This window comes from Syngnathoides biaculeatus, chromosome 9 (assembly GCF_019802595.1).
Source record: "Syngnathoides biaculeatus isolate LvHL_M chromosome 9, ASM1980259v1, whole genome shotgun sequence".
NCBI classification, from domain to species: Eukaryota; Metazoa; Chordata; class Actinopteri; order Syngnathiformes; family Syngnathidae; genus Syngnathoides; species Syngnathoides biaculeatus.
In genome coordinates, this window is record NC_084648.1 from 27,090,600 (window position 1) to 27,104,017 (window position 13,418).

A 13,418-nucleotide genomic window follows, 5' to 3' on the forward strand; every position below is an offset into this window, starting at 1 on the left:
ACATACAGAGGGAGGAACTTGAGGAGCTGAAGGATAAGGGAATGGCTAACTTGCTTGGACTTAACAATGAAATTGCTAATCTTCGCAGAGCCCCTGCTCTAAGACAGAAACAAACACAGGAAGAAGCGGAAACATTACGGAAGGAATATGAGACTTCGCAACTTCATTTGGCTGCCAAACAGAAACAGAATGACAAAGAGCCCGCAAACAGAAATTCAAACCGCTGGCCCAAGCACACTAACACAGAGCAGACACCAGAATTTCCTCCCTGCCGTGTGGCACAAAGGCTTTACAATATCTGGCCAAATCGGAGAGCCAGAGCAGAAAGCTTGTTTGACGTTTCCAAGTTTACCCCGTCAAATAGAACATGGCCTAAGTAAAGGGGTTCCAGAATTCAAAATTGTTGATGAAGTAATATGAGTAATTACACCCGGCATGCAACTTCGTAGCTATTTAGAGGGGAAAGTCAATCTAACGTTCCCCACCCTCAGAAGAACCCTCGATCCTACTATCAGGAGAAGAGTGCCATGGAGCTTTACAAGCAGCTGACCTCTGAAGTCCAAGGCATCAGAGAAACACCACAGAACTTTCTCATCCAAACCTTTGATCTAAGACAGAATATCCTGTTCGCATCGCAAGAGGCTGAGTCAGGTTTGAAATACGACCCAGATCGAGTACAAAATATGTCTCCATACTGTGTTAACTGGCCTGCAGAACAACAATATAAAACGTGACCTACAGCCTTATTTTAAACAGAGTGACACCCCTGATGAATTGTTACTTCAGAAGGTAAACAGAGCATGTGCCAATGAGACAGAGAAACAGCACAAGAAGAAGTAACTGGGACCACCACGGGCTGCCAGTAGTCATTCAGTTCAGTCAAGCGATGTTCCTGACAAGCCACTCATGCAACAAAGCTTGGCTAAAGTACCCACCGCAGTTGTCTCTCAGCTGGAAGAGATGAGATCTGAGATGGCCATCTTACGAGATCATAAAGCGTAAGTGTCCCAAATAAGAGAATCCATGCAGCAGCACCAGCAGCAGTTGCCGCAGCATCAGTACACCACTACACAGAGCCAAACTCAGCTTCAATACAGCTCCCAACAATTTCAACCACAACTCCCATACATTCAACAACCATCACAGCCCCAATAGATTGCTCCACCACACGTCTCTCAACCTCAGTACACTCCTCAGCAATCACCAATGCAAAAGCTCCGAGATCACCAGACGCAGAACTTCCCCCAGAGATACTGGCCCTCACCTGGTTAGGGAAAACAAGAAGGAGCCATCCAATATCACCAAAGGTTTGTCCTAGAACGTAGTTTTTCACCACTAAACCGTGGACAAATGAAGAAGTGTATTAACTGCCAACAACGAGGAACAGACTAATTCTGCACACAATGTTTCCGCTGTGGTAGCAGTGAATACTACCTAGCAGGATGTCGCATGAGGGCACAGCAGAGACAGTGTGGAGGTGAGTCGTTAAATGAAACGAGTGACTAGTAATCAATTATTGTCCCAACACTGTCTACACTGCCGAAAACAGACCCAAAGATTGAAGCAATGTGCTAAATGTAAAATGGCTCTTTACTGTTCTAAATTTTGTCAAACTAATAATTGGAAAGTGCACGGAAATAACTGGTCTCGCACCTCATGTATTCCTGTGAACACTGCGTCACCTACAGAGAGAAACTCCCGAGTAGGTCCGCTGGTTGGTAAGAAGTGCCTGATTTATTGTCTAATTCAAGGTCAAGAGGTTCAAGCTTTGTGGGACTCTGGCTCGCAAGTGACCATTATTGATGAGGTGTGGAAAGAAATGCACCTGCCAGACACAAACTCAGAGACATTTCTGAAATTTTGGACAGAGCGGGCCCTTTAGACATAAGTAGCAGCCAATGGGGAGAACGTGACGTTTATGGCCTGGGTAGAGGTAACCTTTAGTTTAGCTTCAGGGAAAGCTCACAACACTTCAGTGAAAGTCTCTACTTTCTTAATGAAAGGTGATAAGCTTGGCCAACCAATCATTGGATCTAATGTTATTGAGCTGATCATAGACAATGAACTAAAACAATCGATTGCGACTGACAGAGAATTCCTACGACAAATGGTGAGAACAGCATTTCCCAATCTTGAACCAGACCAAGCACAAGCCTTTGTACAGCGAGTAAGAGTGGAAGAGAGAACCAAGAAAGAACGGATCAAAATTCCAAAACACATCTGTCAATGTAGAGTGCCATGTTCAGATGAGGAGCCCGCATGAAGATATCACGCTGATCTTTGAGCCCAACACGAAACCCTGGTGGACAGAGGGACTCGAAATCTGTGACACTCTCGTCACAGTAAATAGAGACATAAGGCCCTCTATCATCGTAAGTGTAAAAAATCCCACAGCTCATGACATAGTGTTGGCTGGAAGAACGGTCATTGGTAGTGTCCAAAACATTCAAACTCTGTATCCTGCCTCCATATTAGTGGGTGCTCGACCTCCACCTACTGTTTGCTTGAGCCACGTTCGACTCGAAGAAAACAAAACAACTGACCAATGGGACCCATCAGTCAATTCGAGTCACCTCAGTGACCCTGAGAGCGAGATTGTTCACCAGATATTGAGAGAAGAATCTGCTTCATTTTCAAAAACAGATAATGGTATAAGGTGCATTGAAAAGCTGCAACTTTGCATTTCTTTGAAAGACACTCAACTTGTGGAAAAAATGTACCTGTCTGTGCCTAAACTGCTGGACAGAGAAATGAAAGATTACTTGCATTACTCATCGCACAGGGGTGGGTACAGAAGTCCAATTTACCATATGGCTCACCAGTTGTCTGTGTGCAGAAAAAAGATGGGAGTCTACGATTGTGCATTGACTTTCGCGAAGTAAACAAGAAAACTCTCCCCGACAGGCAACCTATCCCCCGTGTGCAAGACATAATGGATGGTCTTGGTGGAAACTCCTGGTTCTCACTGTTAGATCAGGGAAAGGCATATCTTCAGGGCTTCATGGCCAAAGAGAGCAGAACTGTGACAGCTTTTGTTACACCTTTGTTGGATTAATTGGACATAAAGTTATCTCATATTTGGTTTCTTGGTTTTTAATGCGTCATTGCTTGTGTGATGTGATGCAATCGAGAGGCCCATTGGGTGCCATGGAAACTTTGCTATGATGTACTTAAACAATGTGGTGCAATCAAGTTACATTGGGAGCCGTGTAAACACCAGTGATGCAGCAGACAATATAAAGACTGAGGATCTCAAGAGGATGGTGAAGACATCGCAAAGACTCACATGGACTATTTTTGTCCTGGTTGCTTTGTTTGTCACACTTGCTTTGTTGTGATGCGGACCATGCTAAGGAATAAAAAAGTAGAGACGTGGAGATGTGATTAGAACCGGTTGGAGATTGTGAAAGAGACACACCCCACATTCTACTCGTGAGCCAGAAGTTCCTCTTGTCATCTTTCCTTGAGAATTGTACTTTAAATGTCCTATGCTGCTTAAACCTGACAACCTTGGCGTCTCTATGAATGGATCTGCATCCCATTTGGCCTGATAAATCCTCCAGCAGCTTTCCAGCGGTGCATGGAGGAATGCCTGGAAGGGCTGAGAAACTAAATTTGCATCTCATATTTGGATGACACCCTGGTCTTTTGTAGTTCTTTCCTGGACCACGTGGAAGATGTGAGAGCTGTGCTGCAACGTCTGCGATAACATGGCATCAAGCTGAAGCCCAGGAAGTGTGAGATATTTAAACATGAAGTCCGCTACTTGGGTCGAATTGTCTCCGTTGATGGCAGTAAAATGGACCCTGCTAATACAGTGGCTGTGAGGACCGTGAAGGAGAAGAGACCAAAAACTGTGGGGGATGTAGAGCAGTAATGGGCGTCAATACATATGAGATTTTTCACGTATTGCTGGACCTCTGTAAGCACTGCTTGGAGCTGAACCTGCGACACAGAAAAGTAATAACACAAGGAGAGATGGGAAAAAAAAAAAGGAAGCGCAGAGGAATTCCTTCAAACAAGCCAATTACTTGGACTGATGCTTGGAAAGATTGACTGACTGTCTGGTTGAGCCCCCCATCCTTGGATTCCCAGACTTCACCCAATCCTTCATCCTGCACACAGATGTTTCCAGCCAGGGACTCGGTGCAGTATTGTACCAAGAACCAGAGGAAAAGCTACATGTCATAGCCTATGCATCTCGAACATTGACAAGGGCAGAAAAAAAATTACCATCTTTACTCTGGAAAATTAGAGTTTCTGGCCTTAAAGTGGGCTGTGACTGAGCAATGCCATGATTATTTAATGAATTGACCCCTCCGTGGATGTTGCGCAAGCCGCGTCACTGACCAATCAGAGGCCAGAGATCTGCATAATCTCACACTCAAATCTCAGACAACGTTGGCTGGATGGTCCAGTATAGCTTCTGTTGGCGTTTTATCGCGTATTTGGGTTCTTTAACAATAGATGTGGTTAAGAGGTGTCGTCACTGACTTTATAATAGTGACGACAGGTATCCTGAAAGGCTAGTTGGTGGAGTTCAATTTGTACCCTTTCCAAAACCGAAGACCCAGTACGAAAAATGTCTTTGATGGAACAAACTTTGCGTAAGACCGCATCATCACCTGAATCCATCTAAAATCAACCGGAACAGAAGACCGAGTACGAAAAATGTCTTTGATGGATGAAACTTTGAGGAAGACCGCATGATCAACTGAATCCATCAACCGGAACAGATGTTTGCACGAAGGTAAGGCCTATATTTGATTTTCAATACATGTCTCATATAATTGAATTAGCAGTTCTTCGCTTACATACTATAGCTACGTGTAAATGATTGACACACTTGATCTGTGTTGAGCAATATTTTGCGATGATCTGACTGCACAAACGTGTCCCTTTGTTCGTGGCTACGCGGCTACGTTGGCTAGGGTAAACCGGACTGTGTTAGCACGAAGGTATGCCCTATATTTGATTTTCAATACATGTCTCATATAAATGAATTAGCAGTTCTTCGCTTGCATAATATAGCTACGTGTGAATGATTGTCACACTTGATCTGTGTTGAGCGATATTTTGCGATGATCTGACTGCACAAACGTGTCCCATTGTTCGCGGCTAATTAGCTAAGCTAAACCGGACTACCAGTCTTAAAAGCCTTCGACGTGCACCGAGACCCCAAGATTGAAGGAAGGATGTTTGAGGACACTAAAGTAGTGATTGTCGTACTCGGTCGGGACTTGCGTAGGTTCGGCACTAATTCAAGAATAATTATTGAGGGGAGCACGTGACGTTACACAAAGAAAACAAAAGAAACAACTCGTAAATCAAGCCTCGCCTTCTTTTCCTTCATACGGTGGTTCACAAATGGCTATACAGATACATATACAGATTCTGCACACAAGTGTGATATGTAACACGAAAATAGGAAACTGTCAATGACGAATTCGTCTTTGGGTTATAATATATTATATTATGTGGCTTCTCGGTCTTCCTCTGACTCTGGAAAGATCTCGCGCTGATATCAATGGTTTCTCCGTCGATATGCATGTAAATAGCATTGAAATACCGCTCGCTGAAATACTTGAAGCCCTGCTGTATGCTTTTCAACGATATTTCACTGTTAGCTAAGAATCCGAGTGAGAAATCAGCCGGTAAATCGGACAGTTTCGCTCTATTCCTTTCTTGCTGCGCCGATATTTTTCCTAATTGTTTGTCTGACATCAGCGCACTCAGGAGGCGTGGTTAAGTGCCCTGTACGGAGGGGTCAATTCCACCAGCACAGTATACACCAATAACAACCCACTCACCTATGTATTATCCACAGCTAAGCTGAACGCCACAGCGAGTAGGTGGGCTTCTGAGCTGGCAGACTTCCATCTGACCATTAAATATCGCCCAGGCAAAAAGAATGGTGATGCTGATGGTCTGTCAAAAATGCTATGTGTGATAGAGGAAATGATGGAGGACTGTACAGAGGAACTGTCTTCCCCTTTAGTCCAAGCTGCTTTGCAAGCTGACTCGTAGAAACAAAAGACTCTAAAACAATATGGTGCATTGTGGCTCTTGAATGTGCAAGAACAGATGAAGAACCACCTATGCCATTTTCCAAAACGGAGATCTGCCAGTTACGAAGGGAGGATCCAGATATTGGCCCTGTACTAAACCACAAACAGTCATAAAAAAAAAACCTGTTGGACAGCAGCTCAAGTCACTCAGCGCAAAGAGCACACGTTTACTCATAGAGTGGGACAAACTGAGTTTGGATGTAGACAGCATACTGTACCGAAAGTCCGTCACCAGGACTCAACTTGTCCTTCGAGAAAAAATAATAAATAACAGTATTGAGACAAATTCATGACGACATGGGCCATCAGGGGGTGGAACGCACAACATCACTCATTCATGATCGTTTCTTCTGGCCAAACATGCAGCAAGAGGTTGAGATCTATATGTCTCAATGCAGTGCCTGCATTAAACGGAAAAAGCCCTGCAGGGAAACAAGAGCTCCCCTCACTCCCATTGTCATGACACAGCCATTTGAACTTGTCTCCATTGACTTCATACATCTTGATTAGTGTGCAGGTGGCTATGAGTACATACTGGTGATAGTTGCTCACTACACTCGCTTTAATCAAGCATATGCCACGACGACGAAATCTGCTAAATGTGTTGCGGACAAGATCTTCAATGATTATGCTTTGAAGTGTCATTTTTCCCAGCGTATTCATTATGATATGGGTGGAGAATGGGAAAATCGGTTGTTTGCACAGTTACAGAAGATGTGTGGGGTTATGGGTTCAAGAACAACACCGTATCACCCCCAAGGAAATGGGCAAGTTGAGAGGATGAATAGAATACTTCTACAAATGCTGAAAACACACACTGAAAAACAAAAGTCCAACTGGAAAGACTCACTGAATAAACTCATGTTTCACGAGAAGTGAAGGTACTGGATTTTCACCTTTTTATTTTCAAGACTGCCTGTTGCCCTGGCTTGGTTTGACTCCTGAAACAGGGACTACCTGTCACAAGGAATACATAAAAAATGGAAAGCACAGATGCAAGAGGCATATGACATCACAACGAATAATACAAAGAAAAGTGCAGAGAGAAACGAACAAAACTGACAACAAAGTGAGAGGTTCTGTGCTGTACAAGGGCGACAGTCCTTGTGAGAAATTTCACCCCAAGAGGAGGAACTGGCAAACTGAAAAACCACTGGGAAGATTGTATATACAAAGTCATCCACCAAGTGGGAGAGGACATGACGATATATGAGGTACTGCCAGAGCAAGGTAAAAGGAGATCAAGTAGGGTTCTACACTGTAATCTTCTGTTACCATGCGATAACCCTGTTAACCCCTACTAAACAGAAAAGGAAGACTAAGGCTCAGGCCAGTTGTGATACGACTGTAGCAAATCAAGAGGATGAGGAGAGCGATGATGACAACTATGGATACCACTGTGTGCCAACAGACCAGTTGTTTCGTGTGCTGCAACCTTTCGACCTAGACGAATAGAATGTCAATGATCCTGAACTTCAACAGGAAGACCTACCTCAGCAGAAGGAGATTGAGGGTCTAGAACAGGTGCTCAATGTAGGCATGACACCTGATCAGGAGGAGATGCAAGTTAAAGATGAGCCAGTCAACGAACAAAGAATGCCAGCGATGCCATCATCTATTCCAAGTGACGACAACGAAGCAGCACAGCACTACCAGCGACCAGTTAGAGAGAGACGGTCTCCGAGGGTTTTCACATGTGATAGGCTGGGCCACCCAACCTGTTATAGCGCTGTACCTCCGAGTAACAATCACTGGTACTCTCGAGTGCCCCTTATTCCCTATGGAGTGATGCCGACACCGACTACGTGGATGCCTGCACAGCATTCCTTCAACGACCAGTCTGCCATCCCCGGGTTCTGAATGCAGAACACCCCCCAAACTACTTGACACCAATGACCTTACTCCCCTGTACAGATATACACTATTTACATACACACACTACACAACACATTCATGGACTGTGGCTGATACATACACACACTCTTCACATACAGACACTTCCCACTCATGGACTCTATGATGAGCTGAGTACAAACATACACTTCTGTACTCTTGGACTTTACATTGAGCTGAGTATTACACACAACATTCATGGACTATTATGATGCATACATCCACAATACACAGAGACTGCACAATCCTGGACTCTGCGATGAGTCGAATGCCACAACATGCTTCTGTACTCTGGGACTTTCTCTCAAGCTGAGAACTATGCCGAGCATGTATGGACTGTTCGACAAGTTGACTTGTTTCATACATGTACACCTTGCGTATAATCTGGACTGTTAATGAAACAACTGAGTGCTTTAGCCTTGATTGTACGTTGTTAATGACCGTATGATATATATATATATATATATATGTTAAAAAAAAATGTTCAAGATTGAAGGATATATTTTACTTCAATGTTGGGGATGACATCTGTTTTGAAGGGTAGTGTGTAGTGAAATGAGTCTTTCTTTGTGTTAATTAAGTTTTTTTCTTCATCTTTTCTGTGAAGCTTAAGTATTGCAAAGTACCTTTTCTTTTTCCTGATCTTTATCATTTTCTGTTATGCCAAAGAAGTGGAAAGGAATGTTGTTGTTGCAGAGGAGCTCTACATATACAGTATGTCGTTATGAGGGCTCTGCGAGCCATACGCAACCACCAAAAGAGCCAGGTGTGGCTCGCGAGCCATTGGTTCCCGACCCCTGACCTATACTGTTGAGTAAACTGTAGAAGAGAGTTTGGAGGAAAAAAGTGCAGGTGTGGGAGATTTCATCCATTTTGGTCTCGTCAATTCTGTACAGTTATACTGGTAAATACATTGTTTTTTCTGTCAAAAGTACTTTTCTCAGTGTTGTTTTATGTTCAGATGTTTGAGATTTTCACAGAAGGACAAAATATTGGTGTCAAAGTAATTATTCTGCTTGATGAGTCTGCTGTCACAAAAAGGCTAACTAGCCAAACGACGTATAGTCACCAAACTCAAACAAATGTTATTTCCAGGCAGTGTGGTGTTTATGTACTTGTCCGAAAGCAGCAGTATTAATAAAAAGCTCCCTCCGCGTCCAACAACGTAATCCTTCTCTCAGAGCGTCACAAAAGATCCACCTCATAATAACTTAAGTACGTAAGTCAAGGGTGCTAAATGTGTCGCTGCACGCGGGCTGCCGTTAGCCGGTTTTGAATATTCTATCGGGTTCCTCATCCTCCTAGTCTGTGTGTCGGGGAGTCTGTTGTCAGTTAGAATTGATCCACATATCTATCATCTCATATGGCTCAAAACGATAGGGTAATATGGCCCTGGTCACTTCAATTGCTTCTGAGATGTTCTCTTCTTCAAAAAGAGCTTCAGTCCGAAAATCTCTTTTGTCCCAGTGTGACATCTGCAAATGATGTCGAAGGCAATATGGCCGCCACTGGGATGTCAAGTGAGACTTTCGGAACTTTGCGCTTTAATAAAACGCTCTCCGCTCACTTTTTCGGACTTGTATTATCATCAAAGTGATTAATATTATATGTAGTTTTGATAACAATAATTCCTTTAAAATGTATATTTTGGTGTCAGTTGCTCTTTAATAAAGAACAGTATGTGATAAAGACAAACCATTCTTTTCTAATGAAAAAAAAGTCATCTTTCATTTGCTGGTTTAGTGTTTGCATCGTCACAGTACATAATATTCTGTGAAATTACTCGAAAACGCCTGGCAGGCTAGGGGTTCCCTGCTCAGGAAACGGTTGGTAGTGAATGTGAGTGAGTTAATGTGAAGAGACTCACCACCCAGGCACATGCATTAATCCTCAGGCTGCGCATCTGTGACATGGCTCAGATTTGCTTGTCAGCTGACATTGAAATTAAGACTTTTTATCTTCTTCTTGTCTTGTATTACAGTGGTGATCTTTTTTTCACACTTCTCTGACTGTTGGGTTGTGATTTTTCTTTAGCGTTCGGGGGCTACTTGAGTCCTGTTAGCATATAGCAACATTATACAGTACCGCACAGCAAATAACTAATGCTTACTGTATTTTTGGTTAAATCGTAATTCTTTTGCATGGCTGAGCTACTCAATGATTTCCCAGATGACTAAGCCATTATTGACTGAACCCGAGCTTTGCTTCATGGAACATTAAATACATAAGTTTCTCTCCAGAGGCTTAAAGGAGCTTTCTGCCCTTCGAGATGCAGCCAGGAAATGAAAACAGCCATTAAAATTGAAGCAACACAGAGTGCTGAGATGCTGTATGCCTGCAATGACATCACTCTTGATTAGGTTCTTCATACTTTGTGCCTGTGCAGACGCAGACTAGCGTCACAGAGTTTTGTTTTAAAATACGGTGTGGTAACAATGTAAGTAGTATTGAGAAGTAAAAATGCTAGCCTTATTAAAAAGCATTTTAACATCAAAAACTTGAAAAGACTGTCCATACAATTGTGAATTATATTGTCTTCTGTGATCCATATAATTTCCTATCGTGCTTCTTCTCTGCTTTATAGTTTATAGCAAGTATCAATCTGAGCTCCAAGCTACCTGACAAACCTATTGCAGGTGACAGGTAGACAACAAATGTCCATTTGCTCAATGCTGACAGCATTTCCAAAGCACTCAGAAAAAAACAAATCTCATGGCTAATCTGTGCGTGTCCAGGCAGTTTAGGCCTGCTAATATACCAAACCACACCCCATCGACTTGAGAGCAGCAGAAATGGTCGTGCACACTGCCTATCCAAGTTCTGGAAGGTTTTAAAACCTTTTTTTTTTCTTGTAACGTTCTGATGTGACAGATATTAATGTCATGTTATTGCCATGATTGTCAACCAGATTAACCCCACCGTTTACAGTTTACAAATATGTCTAGATAAGGTAGGCATTAAAGGGAAATTTGAATTTGTAAATTAAGCACGGGGTGCAGTCCCCATTGATAAAAAAAAAAAAAAAATGAGTGGGATGAATGATGCTATGATTCATCAGCAACCCCACCAGTGTCACGCACAATTTTCCTATCTATGTAAATGCTAATGGGGTGTCCCTATTTAAAGTAATCTCCAATTAGCAATGACATCGTGTTGTTTTAATGTATCGATCCGGGTATAGTGAAGCTATCATACTAGCGTAAATCCAAATACGTGGCTGATCAGTTCTGTTACTACAATTGTGCCTCAAAACAGACGGGTTTCATATTTAGAGTACGTAAAACACATCCCCTATGCAATACTCCATAAAGGAATATATATACAGAGCGAAATAATAGCACTGAGTGTATATACTAGAGGTTGGATTAAATAGCCAAAGGGTGGGGGGATACTCCCAAACAGCTCGGTACACAACATGAAGTTACGATGAAAGGGATGCTCTTACTTTAACATGGCTTGTTCTTTCTCCTCTTCTTCCTTTTGGCGAGCCATCACTGCCATAATGATTTCCCGCTCCTCCTCGGTGAGATGGCTCAAGTCCGGCAGATCCGGCATTGATGGCGGCACGGTGGGTGGGCGAGGGCCGCTCCGTGGCCCCACCGTTGCGGACATCTTTTCCACCAGTACTCCACCGCCCCCACCTTCTCGCCCTCCTCTTCTTCCTCGTCGTGTCGTTTCAACTGACGGGATCCTTCGGACGTTTTCTCAGCCAAACCTCAAGAGCAAGAAACGTTCCGCGGACATGGCTGCGGCGGCCGCAGTCCGGGCGAATACTGCAAGCCAGTCATCGTCGCAGGCACCCCCGTTTGTCCTTTTTGCCCAGCCCCACTTGCACACCTCCACTGCCCGGGTTCACAAATAGTCCATCAAGGCCGAGGAAGAGACCCTTGAGGTCTCATTAGATTTATTCCGTGTTTCAGATGCCCCCGTCGTCTTTTCTCAAGTGGTGCTTCTGGATGGATGGATGTTCGTATGATATCTAAGACGGAGTCATCTTCATCATCATCATCTCTCTCTCTCTCTCTCTCTCTCTCTCACTCTCTCTCTCTCTCTCACTCACTCACTCTCTCTCTCCCCTCTGTATAGCTCTGTCTCTTTCTTTCTCGCTTGTCTGTCTGCACCTGTCTATCTGCAGACTGCCTTTTGACGTGACTCCTTAACACCCACGCACATACATTACGCACGGTCGCTCGCTCACATTCAACCCCCAACGCGTCCGCGTGCCAAACTCGTACAGCCTCTTTCACCCCCGAAGATATTTTAACACAAAGGACAGTATAGCCTCAAGAATATCCTCTTGTTGGACATCAAGGAAGCAGCTATTAAGCCACTCAATTGTCAGAGGTTACAGACAAACAACTGTTTTTATTTATTTTCCCCAAAATAATTGCTGCAAGTCTCCAGACTTAATTCTATTTGAAATAAATAGACGCAGAAACTAGATTACGTCCAGGCTTTCGGGATGAGGGTATGCTTTCTCCCGCTGATGTCGCCACTCGCTATGACGCCAACCCTCTTAACGTGACGTCAACGAGGAAGTGGCTATGCCACCATGACGTCAACTTCCCTTGGTGCATTATTTTATCATTTCGACAAGGCAACATCAATCCAGCGCAGGGAAATTTCGCTGCAACCCAGCAGCATTGAAATACTGTATTTAACCTCGTCAGGAAGACTGATATGCTCTTCTGCATTCCACTCCATATACTGTATATAAATGTGTGTACCCCCCATCTGATTTTTTTTCCTCACACTTCGACGCAGTCCAAGTTAAAATGCCACAAGATGACGCTGCTCATTTCTCAAAAGAAACGCAGCGTATTTTAACGCTGCTCAGTTGGTTTATCATGTACTCGCTGTTTTTCACGGGGTTTATCATGTACTCGCTGTTTTTCACGTTAACTAAAACTAAAATTTTAACAATGACCCTAACCCTGTATTCTTTTTGTATTTAAAAATGATTTATGCTGTCAAAGTGATGTTTTAATAACATTCTATGAAGAGATACATATAAATATATCAATATCAACAAAACCACTGCAAATGTCTCAATTTCAATTAAATTTAATCGTAGACTTCGTTGATTTTTTTTTCATCTGGAATGACATGCTGAGTCTGTTATAATACAGAATATAGAGGCATCTAGTGCAAAATTTAGAGCACTGCACTTCAAACAGAATTACGATGATGGATAGCTAGATTTTTACTGTATAGTTCTTACTGTACTCAAAAAATGTGAATAGAGAAATGATCTAAAAGTAGTTCAGAATGTCCACCACAGGGTCTCTGAATATGCAGGAATTAATCTCAGAAGCATATTAGCATTTGACACTATTCTAAATACCTCCATCCATTCATTCTCTGTACTGCTTTCCCTTAAAATGGTTGTGGGTGTGCTGGAGCCCATTCCAACTGACTTTGGGCAGTGACATGCAAAGGGAGAGGGTTAGGGTATCC

General features: G+C 43.1%; 1 protein-coding gene across 8 annotated transcripts in view; it reads right to left on the minus strand.

Moving 5' to 3' along the window:
* The window catches only part of rims1b (regulating synaptic membrane exocytosis 1b), a 145,065-nt gene extending 132,683 nt beyond the window's left edge, over positions 1 to 12,382 (minus strand). For all 8 annotated transcript variants that reach the window (XM_061830220.1, XM_061830210.1, XM_061830213.1 and 5 more), the window contains exon 1: positions 11,407 to 12,382. In XM_061830220.1, the coding sequence (XP_061686204.1) occupies positions 11,407 to 11,573 (167 nt within the window). In that variant the 5' untranslated portion in view covers positions 11,574 to 12,382. The remainder of the gene's footprint in view (positions 1 to 11,406) is intronic.
* Between the last annotated feature and the right edge of the window lie 1,036 nt (positions 12,383 to 13,418).